The sequence below is a fragment of the Bufo gargarizans genome, chromosome 3, assembly GCF_014858855.1.
Source record: "Bufo gargarizans isolate SCDJY-AF-19 chromosome 3, ASM1485885v1, whole genome shotgun sequence".
In the NCBI taxonomy this organism is placed as follows: Eukaryota; Metazoa; Chordata; class Amphibia; order Anura; family Bufonidae; genus Bufo; species Bufo gargarizans.
Window position 1 is genome coordinate 310,616,872 of NC_058082.1, and position 27,621 is coordinate 310,644,492.

Consider the following 27,621-nt stretch of genomic DNA (forward strand, 5'->3'; position numbering starts at 1 on the left):
TGATTCCCCGCCACCCGTGATCACCATGGTAGGCGCATATAAAAACATCGAAAGTTGATAGAGCAGATATCAAATTGGATCGTGAACATCACAGGGAAGTGCGACATGGTGGGGCAGTAAGTATGCACACGCCTACACAAACTGACTGACAGGGGTCAGCCCCTGCAACTTCTGGGTCTCCAAATTGGGCACATGGCCTGAGCTTGCCCTTTACTCCTTGGAGGTGCTGGCCTGCCCTGCAGTCAGTGTATTGTCTGAATGTGTGTTTAGCACAACTGGAGGGGTTATCACAGGTTATATTTCCCAATGTTTTGGGGAGTACCCTAATTTAAAAAAATCTAAATAAATTTAAAACCAAAAAGCAGTGTAGGCTACCTCCTCCTCCACCGCCGCTTCCACATCCACCGCCTCCTCAACCTCCTACTCCATATGGACCTCATCCTCCTAGATTAAGATCATTTATTTTTACGTATTTTATGTTATTTAAAGTCATTTCCCTATCTAAATTTTTTTGCAGAGCACTTGCCATGCTCTTAACCACATTGTGATGCCATTTGCAGCCCTCTAACCCTTTCCATGACATTTTTACAGCCATTTTAGTGCTCAAAAGTTCGGGTCCCTATTGACTTTAATGGGGTTCGGGGTCAAGTTCGGGTCCCAAACTCAAACTTTTTTCTGAAGTTCGGCCGAACCCGCACATCCAGGTGTCCGCTCAACTCTCGTTTTCAGCTTGTCTTGCAGCACTGGGGTCCTAGGTTTGAATCCCAGCCAGGACAATATCTGTAATGTTCTACCCATGTTTCCTCCAGGTGCACCGTTTTCCTATTACACGCCAAAGAAATACTGATAAGGAACTTAGATTGTGAGCCATTGGGCACAGTGTGACTGTCTGTAAAGCTCTGTGGACTGTCAGAGCTGTATAAGTGAGAATAAATAAACTAAAAGTAGGTTCACAATTCTTTGGCCTTTCTATTAACATATATTGACTTCTGGCACTATCATGGCTTCTGGTATTTTGATGTAAAATGGGTCCATCGGGTTTATATTTTGTTCTACAGAAAAACTTGCACAAATCTGGCCATCAAAAATATGGTTTGAGGAAACCAATTGAAGTTTTGAGCAACCAATTTAAGATAATTGGTACTCACAAATTCTGAGACCAGGCACAACAATACGTGCAGTACTATTTATATTCATGATAGTTTGGAGATGACAGAAGAGTCAGTTTAAGCAAAGTTTCCCAGAGGTGCTCTTTAGATGCAGTTCATTAGAGATAAGCTTTGTGTGTGGCCTATGCGGGAATCCACTTCTTGTCACTGTTGTAAAGAAAGGACTGTTTTCCTGGGACTTCAGGACGATAAGCACCTGTAGTTGAAAGAAGAGAAGAGAAAAACATAAATGATAGTTGCATATTGTACTCACAAACTCACAGTCAATGCCAGAAGGTTGGAAGGGCTTTATTATAAGTCCCTCTATGTCCATAGGGTGACTGCAAATGCCAGTGAAGCATACAATCTGAAAAAGTACTACATTCTCCATACTACTTCCACCCCAACTGTACTGTAGAAACAAGGAATAAGTAGAAAGGGAACACAAGCAGAGTATTTGGAAGTCCATGCCAATACTGCAACCAACCAGACCACTCACTGTTTTTAGTGTGTTCTTGCCTCATCATGCAGCCAGCTAGACACTGCTAGCCTGGGGAATACTGCCAACAAAGGCAGCATCATTCTTCAAAGAGTTGAGCTCACACATGAGTAAATGATGGCTGCTCTGTGAGGGAGGATCTGTAGGAATGTATGCCATTCTTTAATGTACTTTTTGACACTGTGGGAAAAATATGGCTCTGTGTTGGCCCTGTATGCCCACTGGGCACAGTATACATTGGGCAACATAGTGTGCACCATGTATTTGAGCAATGTTAAAGGGAGTCTGTCAGCAGATTTACCCCTTTTTAACAGTTGCCATACCGCTGTAGCCGCAACACAGATGATTAACACAGTACCTTTATATGCTTTGGTGGACTTTTAAATATGCCAAAAACAAACTTTGATGAGGGCTCGCAAGTGCCCAGGGCGGAGTCCACCGGGTTGGAGCTCAGGCAGCTCTGCCTCTTCGGCTCTTATCCCCGCCCAGCCTCCTCCTCTGCCCGCCTATCTGTTTTCTCTCCCCCTCAGCGAGATCCCGCGCCGACGCGATTATTTCCTTGGCCGGGGCATGCGCACTGCGATGCCCATTGCTGACGGCGCTGGATCTCGCTGAGGGGAAGAGGAAACAGATAGGCGGGCAGAGGAGGAGGCAGAGCTGCCTGGGCTCCAACCCGGTGGACTCCGCCCTGGGCACTTGCGAGCCCTCATCAAAGTTCGGTTTTGGCATATTTAAAAGTCCACCAAAGCATATAAAGGTACTGTGTTAATCATCTGTGTTGCGGCTACAGCGGTATGGCAACTGTTAAAAAGGGGTAAATCTGCTGACAGACTCCCTTTAAGCATTAATTGAGTACTGTATGTACTATCTGGAGCGCTGTAGGCTGCACATAAGTGCTGTATGGCACTATCGTAGCACTCCTCAGGCAATAGGCAAGCACACTCTTCAAGGACTGTACTGCACTATGGCAGTATATATGTGCTGTGAAAAAGTATCTGGCCTTCACCTGATTTATTTTATTTGTCCTAATTTTCTAATTAGGAGTTCTTTCATTTTTGAAAAGTCGCACTCAGACAGCCATATCTTTTATTTTTCCACCAACTCTGCTGTATAAGGGCTTGTTTTTTGTGAGACAAGTTGAGATTTTTAATGACATGACTTTCATATACGTGTGAGGTTTTTTTTGTTACTTTTACAAAACTTTTTTTTTCCATATACTATTTATTACCACTCGGGGATGTCACAATGCGATTGCTTGATCACTTTTATAATGCCTTTATAGCTCATCACTGTAGGACTGGCAGTCTGTCTATTAGGTTGCCTGTGGTACAGGCTAATGGGCATATAGGTATGGTAGGCTTGGGTATCTTTGTTAGGCCTCCAGCTGCCATGGCAGTGCATCAGCATCCTCACACCTGCATTCATGGGTGGCTGATGGTAACAGAGCCCACTCCCTCTAACTTCCCAGATGCTGCAGTCACTAGGTAATTAAACAGCTGGAATTAGATGGCAGTCAGTGCCAGGCTCCCACAGCGATCTTAAATGGTTATTCCCACCACAGACTTACACCTGCATTTCGAGAATGGGGGTCCCCAACTCCCATCTCATGGGGAAAAAGAAAAAAACAGCAATGAAGGGATCTGGTTGTATTATGTCTTCTATAGCCATGATGGATCCGTCTTGAACACCATTGAGAGTCAATGGGGGACGGATCAGTTTTTTATTGTGCCAGATTGTGTCAGAGAAAACGGATCCGTCCCCATTGACTTACATTGTCTGCCAGGACAGATCCGTTTGTCTCCGCTTCGTCAGGCGGACAGCAAAACGCTGCAGGCATCGCGGAATGGAGATTGAACAGAGGCAAACTGCTGCATTCTGAGCGGATTCTTTTCCATTCAGAATGCATTAGGGCAAAACTAATCCATTTTGGACCGCTTCTGAGAGCCCTGAACGGATCTCACAAACGGAAAACCAAAACACTAGTGTGAAAGTAGCCTTAGTCAACTTTTTTTGTTTTTTGTTTGCTATTTTTGCTCAAAAACACTTAATTGTTAAGCACTTACTGATTAGGCCATTTATCCACCTTCCTGACCAAGCTCATCGTCCGTTTTTTTTGTACATGCATCTTCGAAAGTCATGACTTTTTTCTCTTTGGTGATATAAATTTTTACGCCTTTTTTTGCGACACATTAGGCTTTATTTAATGTAATTTTTATTTAACCGCTACCTGACAGCATAACGCAGGATTGCGTCCTGCGGGCGGCCGGGTTATTCCTCCTTGACGCGCCGGCACGTCATCTCGCGAGACACGAGATTTCCTGTGAACGCGCGCTCACAGGATCCGAAGGTAAACGATTTGATCTAAAGCCTGCCAGCGGCGATCATTCGCTGGCAGGCTGTAGATGCGATTTTTTTTTAACCCTTGAAAGGTATATCAGACGCTGTTTTGTTAACAGTGTCTGATTACCTGCTACCTGGTCCTCTGGTGGTCCCTTTTGCTTGGATTGACCACCAGAGGACACAGGCAGCTCTGTAATAAGTAGCACCGGGCACCACACTACACTACACCCCCCCTGTCACTTATTAACCCTTTATTAACCCCCGATCACCCCCCTGTAAGGCTCCAATTGCGGACAAGAATAGGACATGTTCTATAGGCTCTACAAAAAACGCAGTGTTCGCCCGATCACGCCTGATCTTGTGCGCACACTTGCGTTCAGTCCGCCCCACCGCAGTGACAGAATTTTTTTTTTCAGATTACTGCAAAAACACCATAAAATCGCTGCGGCGCTATAAAAATCACTTTTGAAGGGTTTTTTTTGGCACAAGTTACCGGAAAATGTTTTTTTTTTTTTTTTTTTCTCTTACAAAATCATTTTCCGCTAACTTGTGCAAAAAAAAATATATTCTAGGAACTCACCATGCCCCTCACGGAATACCTTGGGGTGTCTTCTTTCCAAAATGGGGTCACATATGGGGTATTTATAGTGCTCTGGCATTTTAAGGGCCCTAAAGCGTGAGAGGTCTGGAATCCAAATGCGTAAAAATGCCCTCCTAAAAAGATACTCATTGGAATTTGGGCCCCTTTGCGCACCTAGGCTCCAGAAAAGTGTCACACATGTGGTATCGCCGTACTCAGGAGAAGTAGGGCAATGTGTTTTGGGGTGTATTTTTACATATATCCATACTGTGTGTGAGAAATATCTCTGTAAATGAAAACTTTTTAAAAATAATTATACAAAGTTGGCAATTTACAGAGATATTTCTCTCACCCAGCATGGGTATATGTAAAAATACACGCCAAAACACATTGCCCTACTTCTCCTGAGTACGGCGATACCACATGTGTGACACTTTTTTGCAGCCTAGGTGCGTAAAGGGGCCGAAATTCCAACGAGTACCTTTAGGCTTTACAGGGTTGCTCACAATTTAGCCCCGCCCAAAATGCCAGAACAGTAAACACACCCCACAAATGACCTCATTTCGGAAAGTAGACACCCCAAGGTATTCGTTGAGGGGCATATTGAGGCCATGAAAGATTGAACTTTTTGTCACAAGTTAGCGGAAAGGGAAACTTTGTGAGAAAAAAATAAAAAACAAAATCTATTTCCGCTAACTTGTGCCACAAAATAAAACTTCAATGAACTCGCCATGCCCCTCACGGAATACCTTAGGGTGTCTTCTTTCCATAATGGGGTCACATGTGGGGTATTTATACTGCCCTGGCATTTTAGGGGCCCTAAAGCGTGAGAAGTCTGGAATCCAAATGCCTAAAAATGCCCTCCTAAAAGATACTCATTGGAATTTGGGCCCCTTTGCGCACCTAGGCTGCAAAAAAGTGTCACACATGTGGTATCGCCATACTTAGGAGAAGTAGGGCAATGTGTTTTGGGGTGTATTTTTACATATACCCATGCTGGGTGAGAGAAATATCTCTGTAAAATGACAACTTTGTATAAAAAAAAAAAAAAAAAAAAAAAAAAAAAAAAGGGAAAAGTTGTCTTTTACAGAGATATTTATCTCACCCAGCATGGGTATATGTAAAAATACACCCCAAAACACATTGCCCTACTTCTTCTGAGTACGGCGATACCACATATGTGACACTTTTTTGCAGCCTAGGTGCGCAAAGGGGCCCAAATTCTAAAGAGCACCTTTAGGATTTCACAGGGCATTTTTTACGCATTTGGATTCGAAACTACTTCTCACGATTTAGGTCCCCTAAAATGCCAGGGCATTATAAATACCCCACAAGTGACCCCATTTTGGAAAGAAGACACCCCAAGGTATTCGGTGAGGGGTATGGTGAGTTCATGTAAAATTTTATTTTTTGTCACAAGTTAGTGCAATATTAGACTTTGTAAGAAAAAAAAAAAAACATTTTCTGCTAACTTGTGACAAAAAATAAAAACTTCCATGAACTCACTATGCCAATCAGTGAATACCTTATGGTGTCTACTTTCTGAAATAGGGTCATTTGTGGGGTGTTTCTACTGTCTGGGCATTGTAGAACCTCAGGAAACATGACAGGTGCTCAGAAAGTCAAAGTGCGTAAATTAAAATTTTTGCACCATAGTTTGTAAACGTTATAACTTTTACCCAAACCAATAAATATACACTTATTGCATTTTTTTTTATCAAAGACATGTAGAACAATAAATTTAGAGAAAAATGTATATAGAAATGTAGTTTTAATTGAAAAATTTTACAACAGAAAGTGAAAAATGTCGTTTTTTTGCAAAAATTTTGGTCAATTTTGATTAATATCAAAAAAAGTTAAAATGTCAGCAGCAATGAAATACCACCAAATGAAAGCTCTATTAGTGAGACGAAAAGGAGGTAAAATTCATTTGGGTGGTAAGTTGTATGACTGAGCAATAAACCGTGAAAGTAGTGTAGTGCAGAATTGTAAAAAGTGGTCTGATCATTAAGGGGGTTTAAGCTAGGGGAGCTAAGCTGGTTAAATGCTATGTACGCATTTTTTTTTATATTATTGCAGTATACTCATTTTGAACTAAAAATAAATTTTTTGAATTGGTCTATATTACAAATATAGAATCCTTTTTTCTGTACATAACTGAGATGCTCTTAGCAGCCTGTGGATATTCTGTCTTTTGCGTCAGTCGAGGAGCTGATGGGCTCCTTATCTCTGCTCTCTGACCTTTTAAACACTCTTCATAGCTTAGTTCTTATCTTACTGATAAGAATGTGGTTTAGATAAGAGTTTATGACCCATCAGTAGTTAGAAGTTTCACAAAGTGAAAGTACCAGTGAAAATAAAAGTGATTTTTAGCCAAAAATAAGTAACATGCAATCATAAAATAATGCCTCCGAAGGTGTACATAGCCTTTAAGAATTTTTATGTTTTAATTTTTTTTTAAACCAGGATAATGTTAAAAATTGCAGAAAAATTTTAATTTCAATGGTTTTTGTAAATAGCACAACATGTAACTAAAATATATTTTTTAATTATCACCCCTTTCCATAATGATCATTTTGATATATGGTTTATATGGGTTATGCCTCATGCACACGGCCGTTGTGTGTTTTGCAGTACGCAAATTGCGGATCCGCAAAACACGGATGGCGTCTGTGTGCGTTCCGCAATTTGCCAGCTCCACCCAGCTCCCCAAAACACAGCAGTGCTTACCCCACACAGGGTTAGAGGGTCCCGGCTCCCACAGGCCTTGGTGCAGCCTGCTCCTTCCCCAGACTAGGAGCCCTGATTGAGGAGCATAGCCACATTTACCTGAGCTCCTCAGCTGGCTGCTAATTACCTTCAGTACCAGCCTAGCTGCTGCAGACAGACGGGAAAAAACTATTTTCCCAGCCTTTCCTGTTCTCACCCAGGCTCCTCTGGGTGAGATACACCATTTACATAAGAAAACAAGCCCAATTTCAGAAAACTGGCGAGCATAGTGCAGAGCCAATAAAAGTCGCAAATTTTTGCGCAGTTTAAGCGATTGTGCAAAAATTTGCGATTTTTTCACTCCATTATTCTGACTTAAGCTAATAATAAATCTGGCCCATAGGGTTCAGCATCACACACCTCCCCATCACACAACAAAGAACCCGGGCTCTTTTCAGCTTTGACACCTGCTGCACACACAGTGACCTTATCAGCGGCCTCCAAGAAGGTCCCTCCATGATCCACCACTGGTTCTGTACACCCTTCCAGCATACAGTCACTACCAGATATTTTCTCTTTCCACATCAAGCTCACCGACTTGACACTCATCTCGTCAGGTACACCTGATTCCTGGTTGCCACTAGCAACCACCTTAGTTTTACTGGAAACTGACATGGCCACCTCACTCTCTGAGCTGCTATCAATCACAGCACATACATCACATATAACACTCATGTCATTATCAGCCCTGACCTCGAGGGGTGCACATTGGACATTTCCTTATTAAACATAGAACCCTGGAGAGACTGCACACTCTCCTCTGGTACGCGTGGTACATACGCTAGCCATGCCCCACTTTCCCGCACATTTATCACAGTGGGTTCCCTCAGCTGTGTGCCCTCAACATTTATAAGCATTTCTACATCATTTATATTTTTGCCTACAGGGGGCACTTCTCCCCTGTCCACAACCTGCAACAGCAAAAGCATGTCATCATCATCACATATTTCACATGACATCACATTTTCATTCTGCAAACTTGGTACAATCACATTGCACCTTATCAGTACCATTATTTCTAATGGTCACTTCATTTAAAGGGCTAGGTACCAGTTCTGCAGGAGATTTAACACTGACTGCAGAAGTGTTTCCACTTCCCCCTAAATCATAGAACAAAGGAAAATTACGGCCCAACATTCCCTCATGTACGAGCACTTTTGCATTACCAAGATCATCAGCCTCAGTTTTCACCAGGTACTCACCCTCAGTGAGGACCCCCCGGATAGTCCGTAGTATCTGCATAATTGTCCCGAACATTTATCATTTTACCAGTCTCAGGTTTTACTATCCTGCTACGTCTTAGACGGGTTAGCATTGGATCCCTGAGTTTAGCCATCCCACAGTTCCCTCTTGTAACTAACAAGTCAGGTAAAGCAGTGACTTTCTCTCCTGCAGACACCTGTGAGGGAGACATCTCAGCCGGCTTACCTGCCAGTTCACACACTGCTTTTACCTGATCAGGTTTTGTGAATCTTTCCTTAAGCAAAGGCAGGTTAGACATGGTATGTAACATCACATTACTGTTCTCACGTAACAGTTGTGTTTCTTTTCCATCAGACTCCTTCTCATTTAACCCGTTTTCCATGAGTCCATTAGACTTTTTAAGTCCATGTTGCACAATCTCAACAGAAACCAGCATGGACTCCCAACGCTCAGGACTCTTTCCTAGCAACTTCTCTGGTTGCATTTTTGTCTGGTCACAATGTCCGATAGTGAGATTCCATACGCCATAACCTCATGGACTTTTAGCTGAGAGTCCTCTGGCTTGTCCTTTTTAGGTAGTGGAACAGCAGGCTCTGCAGGACCTTGTCTCCCTTCCACAACTGCCAGATATATGGGAAGTCTCTGTCCAGTATGAACTCCACCTTAAGCTCAGCACACTTTAAGGCCTCTTTCACACGGGCGTCATGGTTTTGGGCCGGATAAGATGCGGGTGCGTCGTGGAAAAATTTGCAATTTTTCCGTGTAAGTGCAAAACATTTTAATCCGTTTTGCACGCGCGTGAGAAAAATCTGCATGTTTGGTACCCAAACCCGAACTTCTTCGCGGCAGTTCAGGTTTGGGTTAGGCGTTATGTAGATTGTATTATTTTCCCTTATAACATGGTTATAGGGGAAAATAATAGCATTCTTAATACAGAATGCTTAGTACAATAGGGCTGGAGGGGTTAAAAAAAAAAATTATAACAACTTAACTCACCTTAATCCACTTGTTCGCGCAGCCCGGCTTCTCTTCTTTCTTCAGGACCTGGGTAAAGGACCTTTGATGACATCACTAAGCTCAGCACATGGTCCATCACATGATCCATCACCATGGTGATGAAGCATGTTACGGACCATGTGATGAGCACAGTGACGTCACCACAGGTCTTTTTCCTACTGCACAGCAAAGAAGAAGACAGAAGAGAAGCCGGGCTGCGCGAACAAGTGGATTAAGGTGAGTAAAATTATTTTACTTTTTTTTTTAACCCCTCCAGCCTATTTTACTAAGCATTCTGTATTAAGAATGTTATTATGTTCCCTTATAACCATGTTATAAGGGAAAATAATAATGATCAGATCCCCATCCCGATCGTCTCCTAGCAACCGTGCGTGAAAATTGCACCGCATCTGCACTTGCTTGCGATTTCACGCAGCCCCATTCACTTCTATGGGGCCTACGTTGCGTGAAAAACGCACAAAGTAGAGCATGCTGCGATTTTCACTCAACGCACAAGTGATGTGTGAAAATCACCGCTCATGTGCACAGCCCCATAGAAATGAATGGGTCCGGATTCAGTGCTGGTGCAATGCGTTCAACTCATGCATTGCACCCGCACTGAAATCTCGCCCGTGTGAAAGAGGCCTAACAGTTCATGTTGAACAATTCCATAATCAGCCACAAAAGTAAGAAATACAGTCTTACCAGTTTCTGGACCCGTTTGAGGAACATCAGTACCTCTGGAAGTACCTGTGACACTCTTTGGCGACAATCCAGCTCCACCAATAGTGGGATTCCACCAACCAACAATTTGCATGTCTTGCTCTGCAATTCCTCTGGCCTCCTGACCAAAGGACAATCCGGTGCTCACTTTCCCACTTGACGGCATCTCCAGCAGCCCTACCTCTGGTTCTGGACAGCTGCATGCTGTAGTGGTTGGTTGCTCCTAGCAATGGCATTATGACAACTCCACACGTCTTCTCTAGGACTCTGTACACATTTGCAGGGAACATATGAACTGCTAAGAGCAGAGCCGCTCTCCATCTCACTTTGCTCCCGTTGGTTGCCCTTAGCAACGGCACACCACCTTTTTCTCTGGAATTCTCGACACATCACCAACACCTTGGACCTTTACAACGTGTCCATTCAGCGTTAAAGACTTTCTCTCCAGGGCCAACTGCAGTTGCACCTCCATAGCCTCCCGCTATGCATCAAACTGCACCATTTCAGCTTGGGTACATCCCATCTGTGTGGCCAGGTTTTCCTGCTGTTTTATCTGCCACAACCATCTGACATATTCTTCCATGAGACCCATGGTAACGGACTTTTCAGCAAGCAAGTCCACTTTATCAGAGACCACAGCCTCCAGGTGTCTCTCTCACTTTCTAGAGACAATCTCAGTCACATTCCTTTTGCACTGCAGATATCACAGTCTCATCATGAGAGATCACAGTCTAAACTAGGCTTCTAAACCCTTAAAGCTCCAACACAGCAATTTCTTGCAAACACAGCTTTTCCACAACAGGCTTCTGGCCCTTTAAGCTCTGCAGCACCCAGCTTCACGTGCCATTTTCATGCCATAGCATACCTCCACATTTGTGACAACTCGGGGTCACTTAGCTTTCCAGGATCGCCGTCTTCTCCGCTTAGACGGTTGGCACAGCCCAAGAAGTCACTCCAACACTGCAGATTTGGGTGCAAACTGGCCACGGCCAGCTTTATTATCACTTTTTACAGCAGACCAAAACATAAAGCATAAACATAAATCCTCGGCTGCCACTGACTATACAGTATTTTCCCTCTCTCAGGATCTGGGTCTACCACCCAGCTCCCCAAAACACCGCAGTGCTTACCCCACACAGGGTCAGAGGTTCCCGGTTCCCGGCTCCCGCAGGCCTTGGCGCAGCCTGTTCCTTTCCCAGACAGGGAGCACTGATTGAGGAGCTTAGCCTACATTTACCTGAGCTCCTCAGCTGGCTGCTAATTACCTTCATTACCAGCCTAGCTGCTGCAGACAGTGGGAAAAAACTATTTTCCCAGCCTTTCCTGTTCTCACCCAGGCTCCTCTGGGTGAGATACACCATTTCAATGGCCGTCATATGGCCCTCTGGCAGCTCCACTGCCACAGTAGGTATAACTTTTTGATCACTTTTTATTCTAATTTTTGGATTACCAAGAAACAGCAATTCTGGCATTTATAGTTACATTGCAGATGTAGTCATAACAATTATCTGTATCTTTTAAGTTATTTTTCTTTAAACATTTTGCTTACATTGTTTTATGTTTTATCAGTCCCACTATTGTATTTAAACACTAGAGGTCTTGATTTCTTCTATAAGACACGACAATATATCTGTGGTGCAGTGTATTATGCCCATCAGTGTTATACTGACAGGACCCTTTTTAGCCCATACAACCATCGGCATGCTGCAATCGTGTCACTGGGGCAGGTTTGATGGTGAAACAGAAGCCCCCACTCCCTCCTTTGGTCTAGCCACTTAAAGCTACTGACTGCGGCACCTAAGGGGTTCAACTGCAGGAGTTGACATCCTTCTTTAATTATCACACTCACAGCATCCACTAGATCAACATGACAACATTGTATATCATGGTGTGGGAAGTAGCACCCAACCATGACAAACATTTTCCTTATAGGCTAAGAAAGTGCGAAAATATATCTTAACATTATAAAGTATACAGTCCATATGCAGAACTATGTATCTCTATGGTTAAATACTACAAAAACCATATAAGCAGTCCATCCTGCAGTCATATAATCACAATTCTTGAATGCATAGGAAAAATCTAGTCAATTTTTGCAACTTTTTTTTAACACTCGATAAATAAGCCCTAATGTTTGTGAGCCATCCTAAGGGGGTCATTTACTATGCTGAAATACGCCTAAATTAGGTATATTACCCGCTCATGCCAAGTCTAAAATTGTGGGCGTGGCACGGGCAGGGACGGGCCCATTTCATTTACCATTTTCTTCACCTGTTTAGGAAGCTAGGAATCTGTCTAACATTTAGAACTGGTGCTGGTTGTGCCGAAGATAGGCCTCATGCACACGACCGTTGTGTGCATCCGTGGCCGTTGTGCCGTTTTCTTTTCGCTGACTCATTGACTTTCAATGGGTCCGTGGAAAAATCGGAAAATGCACCGTTTTGCAGCCGAGGCCGTGATCCGTGTATCCTGTCCGTCAAAAAAATATGACCTGAAAGAACACGGATGCACACAAGATTGGCATCCGTGTCCATGATCCGTGGCCGTAGGTTGCTTTCATACAGACGGATCCGAAGATCCGTCTGCATAAAAGCTTTTTCAGATGTAAGTTTTCACTTCGTGAAAACTCATATCCGAAAGTATATTCTAACACAGAGGCGTTCCCATGGTGATGGGGACGCTTCTAGTTAGAATACACTACAAACTGTGTACAAGACTGCCCCCTGCTGCCTGGCAGCACCCGATCTCTTACAGGGGGCCGTGATCAGCACAATTAACCCCAATTAAGGGGTTAATTGTACTATCATATCCCCCTGTAAGAGATCAGGGCTGCCAGGCAGCAGGGGGCAGACCCCCCCCTCCCCAGTTTGAATATCATTGGTGGCCAGTGCGCCCCCCCCTCCCTCCCTCTATTGTAATAAATCGTTGGTGGCCAGTGTGCACCCCCCATCGGGCCCCCCCTTCCTCCCTCTATTGTAATAAATCGTTGGTGGCACAGTGTGCGCCCCCCATCGCTCCCCCTTCCTCCCTCTATTGTAATAAATCGTTGGTGGCACAGTGTGCGCCCCCCATCGCCCCCCCTCCCTCCCTCTATTGTAATAAATCGTTGGTGGCACAGTGTGCGCCCCCCATCGCCCCCCCCCCTCCCTCCCTCTATTGTAATAAATCATTGGTGGCACAGTGTGCGCCCCCCCATCGGCCCCCCCTCCCTCCCTCTATTGTAATAAATCGTTGGTGGCACAGTGTGCGCCCCCCATCGGCCCCCCCTCCCTCCCTCTATTGTAATAAATCGTTGGTGGCACAGTGTGCGCCCCCCATCGGCCCCCCTCCCTCTATAGCAGTAACAACATTGGTGGCCTCCCATCTCCCCCCCCCCCCCCCGATCATTGGTGGCAGCGGAGTTCCGATCGGAGTCCCAGTTTAATCACTGGGGCTCCGATCGATAACCATGGCAACCAGGACGCTACTGCAGTCCTCGTTGCCATGGTTACTTAGCAATAGTACAATAGTAGAAGATTCATAGTTACCTGCTTGCTGCTCCGATGTTCGTGTCCGGCCGGGAGCTCCACCTACTGGTAAGTGACAGGTCTGTGCGGCGCATTGCTAAATGAACTGTCACTTACCAGTAGTAGGAGCTCCCGGCCGGTCACAGACATCGCAGCAGCAAGCAGGTAAGTATGAATCTTCTACTATTGTACTATTGCTAAGTAACCATGGCAACCAGGGCTGCAGTAGCTTCCTGGTTGCCATGGTTACCGATCGGAGCCCCAGCGATTAAACTGGGACTCCAATCGGAACTCCGCTGCCACCAATGATCGGGGGGGATGGGAGGCCGCACACTTGCCACCAATGTTGTTACTGCTAAAGAGGGAGGGGGGGGGCGATGGGGGGCGCACCAACGCCACCAACGATTTATTACAATAGAGGGAGGGAGGGGGGGGGGGCGATGGGGGGCGCAGACTGTGCCACCAACGATTTATAGAGGGAGGGAGGGGGGGGCGCACTGGCCTAAATGATATTCAAACTGGGGAGGGGGGGGGTCTGCCCCCTGCTGCCTGGCAGCCCTGATCTCTTACAGGGGGATATGATAGTACAGTTAACCCTTTCAGGTGCGGCACCTGAGGAGTTAATTGTGCTGATCACGGCCCCCTGTAAGAGATCGGGTGCTGCCAGGCAGCAGGGGGCAGTGTACACAGTTTTTCAGTATATTCTAACCTGAAGCGTCCCCATCACCATGGGAACGCCTCTGTGTTAGAATATACCGTCGGATCTGAGTTTCACGATGTAGCTCATATCCGACAGTATATTCTAACATAGAGGCGTTCCCATGGTGATGGGGACGCTTCAAGTTATGTTCGGGTGTCCGCCTGGCCGTGCGGAGGCAAGCGGATCCGTCCAGACTTACAATGTAAGTCAATGGGGACGGATCCGTTTGAAGATGACACACTGTGGCTCAATTTTCAAACGGATCCGTCCCCCATTGACTTTCAATGTAAAGTCTGGACGGATCCGTCTGAGGCTACTTTCACACTTAGGAATGTTTTAACAATATAATGCAGACGGATCCGCTCTGAACGGAGCCACCGTCTGCATTATATGAACGCAAGTGTGAAAGTAAAGGGACTCCTGACTTTACATTGAAAGTCAATGGGGACGGATCCGTTTGCAATTGCACCATATTGTGTCAACGTCAAACGTATCCGTCCCTATTGACTTGCATTGTAATTCAGGACGGATCCGTTTGGCTCCACACGGCCAGGCGGACACCAAAACGACTTTTTTTTCATGTCCGTAGATCCTCCAAAAATCAAGGAAGACCCACGGACGAAAAAACGGTCACGGATCACGAACCTACGGACCCCGTTTTTGCGGACCGTGAAAATAAACTGTCGTGTGCATGAGGCCTTATGGAGAGGCACCACCAGTTTAGTGCTTTATTAAGACCGGTGTCTAAAACGCCAGTCTTAATAAATGGTCCCCTAAATGTTTTCCTTTGTTGTGAAATCTTAGCAATCAAAAACTTGTACATGGGGGAAAGAATGCTGGAGGGACAGATTTTGTTCACAACATTACACTGTACAATATGTTGTACATATACCATTATTATGAGTCACTGAGAATGGAAAGCTTCAGATATTTATACATAGACTGTACACAAAGGATTTTACCCACCTTTGTAGTTTGTCATGATTTATTATATAACATGTTACTAGAACGTGGGCCGTGGCAACCAGATTTTGCTTGTTACCCGCTACAGAGAGGCAACATCAAAATCACTTTCTGCTATCAAAAGCAATCACAGACTTAGGGCTCACGAACATGAATGTATTTTCATTCCGTGTTCATTAGTTGTTTTTTTTTTACTAGCCATATGCGGAACCAATCATTTCAATGGGTCTGCCCCAAAAAAGTAAAAAGGGAAGTTACTTCCTGTGCATTCTGTTTCCTAATGTCCATTCCGCAAAAAAAAAATAGAACATGTCCTATTATTGTCTGCATCACGGACAAGGATAGGACTGTTCTATTAGGGGCCAGCTGTTCCATTCTGCAAAATACGGAATGCACATGGACATCATCCGTATTTTTTAAAGATCCATTTTTTGCGGACCGCAAAATACGTTCAGTGTATTTTGTGGGTTTTTCACGTAACGCAGGCCCCATAGAAATGAATGGGGTTGCGTGAAAATCACAAGCATCCGCAAGCAAGTGCGGATGTGGTGTGATTTTCACGCACGTTGCTAGGAGACGATGGGGACCCGATCATTATTATTTTCCCTTATAACATGGTTATAAGGGAAAATAATAGCACTCTGAATACAGAATGCATAGTACAATAGCGCTGGAGGGGTTAAAAAATAAAAAAAAATATAATTTAACTCACCTTAATTCACTTGCTCGCGCAGCCCGGCATCTCTTCTGTCTTCTGTGCTGTGTGGAGGAACAGGACCTGTGGTGACGTCACTCCGGTCATCACATGATCCATCACCATGGTAAAAGATCACGTGATGGATCATATGATGACCGGAGTGATGTCACCACAGGTCCTGTTACTGCACACAGCTAAGATGAAGACAGAAGGAGATGCCAACTTCGCGATCAAGTGGACTAAGGTGAGTTAAATTATTATTTTTTTAACCCCTCCAGCGCTATTTTACTATGCATTCTGTATGCAAGGGAAAATAATACAATCTACAGAAAACCGATCCCAAGCCCAAACTTCTGTGAAGAAGTTTGGGTTTGGGTACCAAACACGCGCAATTTTTCTCACGCGAGTGCAAAACGCATTACAATGTTTTGCACTCGCGCGGAAAAATTGTGCGTGTTCCTGCAACGCACCCACACATTTTCCCGCAACGCCCGTGTGAAAGAGGCCTTAGTGTACCACAACTGTGATTATACCAAATCGATCAAAGGTAGTCAGACGCACAGGTTTGAGAGACCACCAAAACGGGGTGCCCGTGTTTGAGTAGTAACACCCCACTACGCAAGGAAATATAAAAGCAATATATGGAAGACTGGGCACACCTCAAGATATTAAGCCATACATTTATTTGTTAAAACATTCATAAACCAGTATCTGTAGAATAAATAATAAATATAACGATACAATCATAAAAATCACCAATAGTCCTAAATAGCAGCGAATATACTATTTCATTATTAAAATGCACTATTTATTATTTCAAATGCTAGATAAAAATGCACAGCAGCGCAAATGGACTTGGGTAGCGCGATCAAAGGCCACAGTGGGCGTTCAAGGCACTCACGTATTCCGGATGGAGGGTCCCGTACAGGTAGTGGGACTAAGTATAATATGAAATAAAAACTCAAAAAATTCTAATTCCATGACGAATTATTTACGTCTTCATTCGGATATAATTGTTCCTAGTGTATAGAGCATTTTGAATATGCATATATTTAATAGGATTATTGCATCAGGGATTTGAGTCCCAAACTTTTTATATATATTTTTAGATTTTATACAGACATATATGTTTTTATTTTTATGTTTATATATATATTATCTTCCAAACTGTTTTACCTTAAAAGGTTTGTGTTAAATTTGTTAAATTTTTTAGTCCAGGATATAATCGCTTTGAAAAGATTAAGACAACTATTAGCAGCAGAAAGCGCACATATATAGCAGCAATTTAAGCTGCGGTTTATAAAGCAAGGATAAAATCACAGATCCAATTAAAAATGTACGGATAATCACAAAGTGGAGGAACCAGCAAGGAAGTAATGATTATGGCTCCTTTCACACTAGCGTTCGTCGGTCCGCTCGTGAGCTCCGTTTGAAGGAGCTCACGAGCGGACCCGTACGCCTCCGTCCAGCCCTGATGCAGTCTGAATGGAGCGGATCCGCTCAGACTGCATCAGTCTGGCGGCGTTCAGCCTCCGCTCCGCTCGCCTCCGCATGGCCAGGCGGACAGCTGAACGCTGCTTGCAGCGTTCAGCTATCCGCCTGGCCGTGCGGAGGCGAGCGGATCCGTTCAGACTTACAATGTAAGTCAATGGGAACGGATCCGCTTGAAGATGACACCATATGGCTCAATCTTCAAGCGGATCCGTCCCCCATTGACTTTACATTGAAAGTCTGAACGGATCCGCTCAGGCAGTAGGTGAACGCATAGCACCCGCACTGAATCCTGACCCATTCATTTCAATGGGTCCGTGTACATGAGCATTTTTTTTCATGCATCACTTCTGCAATGCTTTAAAATCGCAGCATGTTCTATATTCTGCGTTTTTCACGCAGCCCTGGCTCCATAGAAGTGAATGGGGCTGCGTTAATAACGCATTGCATCTGCAAGCAAGTGCGGGTGCGATGCGTTTTTCACTGATGGTTGCTAGGAGATGTTGTTTGTAAACCTTCAGTTTTTTATCATGCGCGTGAAAAAAGCATCCAAACGCATTGCACCCGCGCGGAAAAAACTGAACAACTAAACGCAATTGCAGCCAAAACTGACTGAACTTGCTTGCAAAATGGTGCGAGTTTAACTGAACGCACCCTGAACGCATCCGGACCAAATCTGTCACGCTCGTGTGAACTCAGCCTTAGGCCTCTTTCACACTACAGTATGTTGAATTCAGTGTTTTGCGTTCCGTTTTTCACGGATCCGTTGTTCCGTTTTTTTGCTTCCGTTGTGGTTCCGTTTCCGTTCCGTTCCGTTTTTCCGTATGGCATATACAGTATACAGTAATTACATAGAAAAAATTGGGCTGGGCATAACATTTTCAATTGATGGTTCCGCAAAAAACGGAACGGATACGGAAGACATACGGATGCATTTCCGTATGTGTTCCGTTTTTTTTGCGGACCCATTGACTTGAATGGAGCCACGGACTGTGATTTGCGGCCAAATATAGGACATGTTCTATCTTTTCAACGGAACGGAAAAACGGAAATACGGAAACGGAATGCATACGGAACACATTCCGTTTTTTTGCGGAACCATTGAAATGAATGGTTCCGTATACGGACCGTATACGGAACGCAAAAAACGGACCGCAAAACGGAAAAAAAAAACGGTAGTGTGAAAGAGGCCTTAAAGTGACTACTGAGTCATGACCTCACGTGAGAGTTAATAGATATAGATACAGATACCAACCCTTTATTTGAAACTAGCTTCCTGGAACAACTGCTAGATCATACAGATTTTTCAATCCTCTTTACTAAAATGCAAAGCAATGCTCTGAAAGGATTTTTTTTATCAGAAAGATCCATGTCAGAGGATATTTACAAAGTCCAGCCAGCTTCAATAAAATTGGAAAAATTCCAACATGTTCTCCTAGTGACATGTATATATATATATATATATATATTTTTTTTTTTTAATAATGTTGAGTGCATTGAAGTATCCGAAGTGGACTTTGATCCAAGTTTCAGAAAATATTTGATTTCTCACAAAGCCGAGTTTCCTCATGCTTCATGGTAACGAATCAATTTTTCCTAAAATGGTGGCTGAAAAAACAAAACAAAAAAAAAACTAAACTCATCCATGTGGTGACATCACACTTGCCGCAGGTCCTTTGGCGGTGTTCTTCAATCAAGACAGGAGTGGATGGCCTCTCTGCGAGCAAGTGGATGAGGGGAGTATTATATTTTTTTAACCCCTGAAAAGCTGAATGCGAGTCACAGATGCGCGATCATCATTGCGGCACCTCGGGGGTTAAATGACGAGGGGCAGCGGAATTGCCATTCCCCATCATTGCGCCTGCTCCATACAATGGAAAGCGATTCATGATGAAGTAATTCATAACAAATCGAATTTCTTGTCGAAGTTTGGCGAAGCAGCTGAATTGAATTTTTCAAAACTTCGCTACTCTCTATATATAATACTTGCATAATAAAAACACTTGTTTTTACAAAATAAATTCCTGAAGTGGCACCCTATTTAAAGATCCAGAACAGTTTTATTTTCTTTAGGGCTCATGCACACAAACATTTTTTTTTCCACATCCGATCTGCATTTTGTGTGGGACGGCTGCGGACCCATTCACTTCAATATGTGTGCTGTCCACATCCGTATGTTAATTTCGTTGCGCCCGGAAAAAAATAAATAAATAGAACATGTCCTATTCTTGTCCGTTTTACAGACAAGCATAGGACTTTTCTATAAAAGGCAGGATGGTCTGTTCAGCATATCTGTGGTTGCTACCTTTTCCAACAAAAATTACCAGCCAAGTTTACAAGGGTATAGACTGGGTGCGGTTTCAGGGCCGTGGCCTTACATAACATGCTATTGGACACCAATGATTTGTCCATACTTTGAGCTTTTTATTTAAAAAAATTCCTGTCGTTTTTAAAATAAGACGCACCCAAAAAGGATGAAAGGCCTCGTTTGAACAGGTGTTAAGGAATAAGCTCTTATGCAGAAGAAAATAACCACAAAGCCAGTAAAAAAAATACATCCCCTACACCTATTTCAGTGTTTATTTTCAAAAAATTACTTGAAAACAAAATATAAAATGAAAAATTTTTTTTGCAGTGAAACATCTTTGAACTACATGTTTTAAAGGGAACCTGTCATGTGGATATTTGATTATAATCTAACTAATTATATACAAATCATTAACTACTAAAAAGTGCCTTAGATGTATTCACTTACTGGTGTGACAGATGGTTACCTCATAATATACACACAAAGATGCCGCATGCCACATGCTAATGAGCTGATTTGAGTCCGGCGTGAGGTCATTGAGTCCAGCGTATATTTAATTCAGAGCTATAGCCACTCCCCTGCCCACCTGCTGCTGATTCATATGGAAACAAACTGTCATTCAGCAGCAGGTGGGCGGGAGAGTCAGGAGCTCATGAATATTCAGGACTCATCATTATCAGCTGGAGCTTTTCAATACAAGATGTTGGCAGATTGATTGGGTCAATTAAAGAAAGTGACCCAGCATTTTGCTAAGCGAATCTGTCACTTATTTATGTTGCCCTTAGTTAGGACACCATAAAACTGGTGACAGGTTCCCTTTAATAAAGTAATGTCTTCAGTAACATGGTTTTAATTTGCATTACGGATATAAAATGCATTTGCTGTATCTACTCATTATCTTGCAGCAATGTATGCATTCAGTAACACAGCTATGATAATGGCTTTATGATAACGTGTTCACTAAAACACAATGCAACTTTTTTCAGTGAATGAAAACATTTATCGCAACAGTCAGCAAGATAGTCTTTTCTGATTATGAGAAATCTTTTTCATACACATAGGCTCAGGGGATACCATTGGTGCCTTGAAGCACAGGGGGGTCCTAGGTTTTAATCTAACACCAAAGACAACATTTGCACAGCGTTTTTATGTTCTCCTACTAATTTGCCAATTTGAGTTTTCTCCAGATAATATGGTTTCCTCTCACACTCCAAAGACATGTTGATAAGTAAGTTAGATTGTGAGCTCCATTGGGGAAAGCAGGTGATGATAATATCTGTAATAAAGTGCTGCAGAATATCTTAGTGCTATACAAGAAAGCAAAATTAATTAAAGTGGTTGTGCAGAGGCATACTATTAATGTAAGTAAGTAAGTAATAAGTGAGGGTGGATGAGAAGTTAAAAAGAAGGTAAAGGGGAAGAGAAGCTGGATGGAGTGAAAACAACCGGTCGATGGTGCATTACTGGGGTCTGTACCGGTCTCACTAACATTACTGCTCTATTAATATTACTGCTCCGGTTTTATTAACATTCACTAACATTACGGTGGACACCCCCTGCCTGATCGATATAACCCCTGGACTAACCCTCTAACCCTCTGAAGAAAAATTATTATTCTCTTTCCATAGGACTAAACCCCAGTAATACCTCAATATCTCACTCTTAGTTTCCGGGACTTGGACTCTGAGCCTAACGGCGGACTGATGTCGAATATTTAATTGGTGTACCTCCCCTTTTTTTTTGTCCCCTTTTTCTCCGGCTCTATCACTCAAAATCATTCAAAAGAAGCAGGGACAACGGGGTTGTGGTTTTTGTCCCGTTGGCTCTAGTACGCGCTCTGTTGTAGCCTGGATTTACGCCATCCTGTTTCTGTCTCTTTTTTTTTCTCTCTGGAAAAATGGACATAACTTCACCTGTCTCTTTTTGTTTGATTTAGTTTTTTTCTCCAACAACAGGAAGCAGGGATAACTTGCATATGCGTTTTGTGCTGTTGTTTCCTCCCCCCGTTTAGTGTTGGTTCTGCTGTATTGTACATGCGAGAGACAGGGAGTACAAAATGCCACCAAAGAAACAACCTGCCCCCGTGGGTGGTAGCAGCAGTAGGAGATCAATAACAGGTCCGGAAAGTGGGTCCAAACAACAGGGTTTAAATAAATTTTTAGCCCCAAGTTCACCAGGATTTAAAACTCCACAAAAACAAAATACTATAGACCCGGGTTCCCAAGCTCTGACCCAAGATAATGGATTGACGGAGGGAGGAGGAGAGAGGTCGGCATCAGTGTCTTCTACACCCTTAGATGCGAGGATGATAAAGGACATACTCTGCACAGTCTCACGGATGGAGAATGCAATGGGTAGTATAGCAACTCAGATCGGGGCTGTGCAGACGGATGTCAGTATAATAAGGGATGACATGGAGAAAATTAGACAACGATTATATGAGATGGAAAAAAGGGTCCCCGGGCTGGAACAGTCGCTTCAGAATTTAGAGAAGGAGGTCCTCTCTTTAAAGGAGAGGAATACTAAGATGGAGCAAAAACTAATAAGCCAAGAAGATAGATCAAGAAGATCCAATATAAGGTGTGTGGGGATCCCAGAGCGGGTAGAAGGAGATAACTGTACCGACTATATGGAGAAATGGATAAGGGAAAACTGTAGGGTGGATACTCTCTCCTCCCTTTTTTCTGACGAAAGAGCACATAGGGTCCCTATGAAAAAATGGCTCCCGGGGGAACACCCCAGACAGATATTGGTCAAATGTCTATTGGTCAGGGACCGCGACGCAATACTATCTGATGCTAGAAATTCGGAAAAATATCAAATAGATGGTAAAAAGATAAGACTGTTTCCTGACTACTCAGCGCATACCAATGCCCATAGGAAAGAATACATTACAGTCAAAAAAAGATTGAGGGAGGCAGGCTTAAAATATAGTCTACTTTTTCCGGCAAAATTAAGGGTAGAGTACAAGGGTAGGACTGTTTTCTTCCAGGCGCCGGGGGAAGTTAGTGAGTGGGCGGACGAGGAGGTTCTTTGAGGCCGGGGGGGGGGGGGGGTTAAAAAGAGTCCATATGCTGAGATATGGAGTCGCCCCGACTGCTGTGTAGTCGAAGGGGGGGCTATTTAGGGAGGGGTGGTATTTCGGGAGGGAGGGGTGGTTTGTTTGGGAGGGAGGGGAGAGGGGGACGTGTTGTTTATTTTTTTTTATTTTTTTTTTCCTCTGCTCCGCCTCTGCTAGATGCTTAGGATCCTTTCGTTGAATGTGAGGGGTTTACGCGAGAGAGTAAAGAGATATGCTATCCTTGAGTGGTTGAAGAGGTTCCTGCCAGCCATCATCTGCCTCCAAGAGACACATCTGGATAAAGAATCCCTAGGATGGTTGCAGAAGAGATGGATAATGGAGGGTTACCATTCAGTGTATACTACTTTCTCTAGAGGGGTCTCAATTTTGATACATAATAAGATTAGATTTGAGTTTCTGGCAGTGGAGGTGGATGACTATGGTAGGTACCTCTTCTTATATTGCAATATAGAAGGTGTTAAAATGGTAATCGCAAATATATATATTCCACCGCCATATAAACCAGATGTTTTGTATAAATTGTATAGATTTATGCTGAATACAAAAGAAGCTAAGATGATTGCGATAGGTGACTATAATGTGGTAAAAAGAGAACATAATGGAAGAACTAAAAAAAAAATTTCTAGAGAATATTGGCACTGCTAGTAGATTAATTGTATGGGATACTGCTAAGGCATATCTAAGAGGACTGCTTTTTAAAGAGGTGAATTATTGGAAAAAGAGTACTAGAGAATTGAGTAATGCACTAGAAAAAAAAGCTGAGGTAGCAAGAATGACCTATATAGTACAGCCTTCAGAATACAACAGAAAAATATGGGAGGAACACCAAGAAAAACTAAAGGTATATCAAATGGAGAGAAGTAGGAAAGAACTACTTTTTCAAGGGATAAGCCTAGCTTCGGAGGGAGAAAAGGTGGGCAAAATTCTGGCAAGTATTGTAAGAAACCAAAGAGGGAAATCATGGATAGGGGCAATCAAAGATAAAACGGGTGAAATAATCACTACACCGGAAGGAATTAAAGAAGTGTTTCTGGACTATTTCCAGGAACTATATAAATCCAGGGCACAATATTCAAAACAAGATCTGGACAAATATCTAGATAAGATACCTCTTAAACAGATATCTCAGCCCCAAAAAGAATACTTAGAAAAAGAAATACTGATGGCCGAAATAAAGGAAGTCCTGAGCAAGGTAAAGTCGAATAAGGCACCGGGGGGTGATGGGCTTCCTTTTGAAATATATGAAGAGTTCTCCCAGGTGTTATTACCAGAGTTAAAAATAACATTGAATGAGGCCAAAAGAATGGGGAATATACCAGAATCCATGAAAGAGGCAATTATTACTTTAATCCCAAAAAAGGACAAAGAACAACTTGACCCAGGATCCTATAGGCCAATATCTCTCCTAAACACGGACGTTAAAATTTTGGCAAAGATTTTGGCCGAGAGGTTGTCGAAAGTAATCGGGGAAGTTATAAATCTGGATCAAACAGGTTTTATACCGGGGAGAACGATTTATTCAAATATAAGAAGGCTGTTTTTAAATATTGAAGTTAATAAGTTACAATCTGGGGAAAAAGCTGTGCTCTCATTGGATGCCCAAAAAGCATTTGACTGTATAGAATGGGACTACCTATGGGCTGTACTAAAAAGGGTCGGTATAGGTGAGGAATTTATAGGTTGGATTCGGTTAATATACCACAATCCTAGAGCAAGGGTGATGGTAGATGGGAGCTTGTCCCTGCCTCTTGCCCTATATCGGGGCACTAGGCAGGGATGCCCTCTCTCACCATTACTATTTGCCATTGCAATCGAGCCATTAGCATGTATAATAAGAAACGATAGAGAGATTAAAGGTTTTCAATACGAGGGTGGAGAAGAAAAACTTTTGATGTACGCGGATGATATTCTTTTGTTTATGTATAATACTGGGGATCAGTTAAATAGGGTGCTTGATATAATAGATAGGTTCGGTTCCTTTTCCGGTTTAAATATTAATTGGGGGAAGTCTTATATGATGATGTTAGGTGACGTACAACTACAAAGGGAATTAAGGGTTCAGGTCTTAAAGAAACAAGACAACTTTAAATATTTAGGTATACAAATTTCCGGAAATATAGCTGAATACGAAAAACTAAATATACTCCCCCTATTAAAAGAACTCAGGACTAAAATACATATTTGGCGTCGTTTACCGATGTCAATACAGGGCCGGGTAAATCTGATAAAAATGATTTTTCTCCCTAAAATTCTATATGCTCTCCAAAATGCCCCGTTGAGGTTACCGCAGAGTACTTTTAAGGTACTCGAAAATCTAATGGGGGACTTTCTTTGGAAAGGTGCCATCCCCAGGATAAAAAAAAGAAGTGTTGCAACTCCCAGTAAGCGAGGGTGGTTTAGCTGTTCCAAATTTTTTCTTTTATTATTTAGTTGCACAATATGGTCACATAAAAGGTACTTTGAACGGTTTGATCGCTAAACAAGTCATAAATAGATTAGGGTGGAAAGAAGAGTGGAATCACTTGGAGGTTTTAGAATCTGGCATGTTGGCCAAAAAGAGCACAAGTAATAGAATATTGAATTTATTAAATTATATATGGGTGGAGATTAAAAAAATATTAAAGATTAAAGGGTTTCTGCACTACACACCCATTTGGAAAAATACAAATCTTAAGGAATTAGACACGATTAAGAGTTACATAAATTGGGAAAAAAAAGGGATAAAATACCTTAGTCAGATAGTGAAACAGGGTAAACTGAAAGATTTCAATATAATAGTTGGTGAGTTCGGGATCCCCCAAAAAGACATGTATAAATATTTTCAGCTTAGGAATGCCCTGCGGATGGCCCTTCAAGAAGATAAATATAAAAAAGAAAAATCGGATATAATACATAAATTTACTAAAGAAGGGGAAAGAGGTGGTATAACTGCAAGAAGATATAAGATATTGATGGAGAGCAAAAAGAAACAAATTCTAATACTTGCTGGAAAAAAATGGGAAGACGAAATTCAATCCCTTACTGAAGACAAATGGGAAGATGCCCTCAGAAGTTACTCAATGGTCTCCAATAGGGGCTCACATAAGATCTCACAGTTCTTTGTAGTCCATAGGTTGCACCGATCCCCACGGTTATTGAAGATAATGGGTGTGAGAGCTTCGGATGCATGTTCAAAATGTGGGGGAGAAAATGCTGATTTAATACACTGTTTCTGGAGATGCCCAAGGTTGATTAGATATTGGAGGGAAATTTTGGAGACAGTACAGGTAATTCTGAAGGTTTATATACCGGAAGACCCGGTGATCTGCATTTTAGGGGCAACTAAACATCTAAATTTAAATAGAGATATACGTGTGGTTCTCTGTAAAGTGCTATTTCAAGCTAGACTCCTTATACTTAAGAAATGGGTGGGGGCAGATCCCCCGATGGTGAGACAATGGAGGAAAATGGTGGATAATTTTATTAAGGAAGAACGAATGATGGAGGGCCACGGAAAAAAAAATATTGAGGATCTTTGGAAAAAATGGATGCTTTAGGGCAGGAGTTACCAAATTTTTATTTTTTTTTTTTTTTTTTTTTTTTTTTTACACGTCCCCCCCCCCTCCATCTCATAAGGGTGGGGGGAGGGTAAAGGTAAAGTATAGTTTAAAACAATTGTTCAGGAAAAAATGGAAACGTACTGTTTAAGATGTGATTTGAAGATATTTATACCTATGATGTGATTGGAATGTATACGTTTCTTTTTGTATAAATGAAAATAAAGATATATAAAAAAATAAATAAAAAAAATGAATGGCCTACCTTCAGGATACAATTGATGACCTATCCTCAGGACAGATCATCAATATCAGATTAGCTGGGGTCCAACTCCCAGCACCCACACCAATCAGCTGTGTGAAGGGGTTGTGGTGCTTGTTTAGGTCATGGCAACAATGAATGGCCTAACTGGACAAAGGAGGGGAATTATTCGAGAAAGTGCTCATCTCATTCCTTTTATGGGAGATTCAAATATGCTCTCCGATTGTTGAGGACGCAGGGAGTTGATAACATGCACAGAATCCCATGTTCCCCTCCCAATAGGGTCATGTACAGTTATAAAGGGGAGAGGATCTGTGACTCCCATCTTCTCCCTGCAAGTTGTCAGCACATCCCCCACTGCCTTATCTCCTCCTCCAGGCTAGGAGAGATCACAGCCAGTTGAAGATGGAAGGGTTGCTCGAGTCCTTTATTAACTCAGGATCAAATTGAGCTAGATGCGCAATATTGCTTGGACAATCTAAAATTTGAAACTAGACCAGGATTGGGGTGCTAACAGCCATAAAAAGATTAAGGAGTTAAAGGAACCTTATGACTATAAATCATGTAAACATACCACCATCTAGTTTGAAGCACCATGAGGACTTACATGTTTTCTGACATGAGCCCCATTCTAATAATATCTATCTTGGTGATAGACTCCCTTTAATACAGAATGTAATTCATGGCTTCTATGTGGATTGGGACAGTCTGTAGTAAAATATAAAATACATTGCAAAAAAAAAAAAAAAAAAAAAAGCCTGTTGGTTTATAGTATTTTTAGAGTTTGTTTTTTTTTCTTCAAAATGCAGCATGCTCTG

The 27,621-nt window shown here is 42.7% G+C and overlaps 1 protein-coding gene across 1 annotated transcript in view; it reads right to left on the reverse strand.

Annotated features, from left to right (window-relative positions):
* Positions 1 to 1,209: 1,209 nt before the first annotated feature.
* Positions 1,210 to 27,621, reverse strand: part of STPG1 (sperm tail PG-rich repeat containing 1) — a 94,085-nt gene continuing 67,673 nt past the window's right edge. Inside the window, exon 7 of the mRNA XM_044288104.1 lies at positions 1,210 to 1,365. Coding sequence (XP_044144039.1) covers positions 1,292 to 1,365 — 74 coding nt within the window. The 3' untranslated portion in view covers positions 1,210 to 1,291. The remainder of the gene's footprint in view (positions 1,366 to 27,621) is intronic.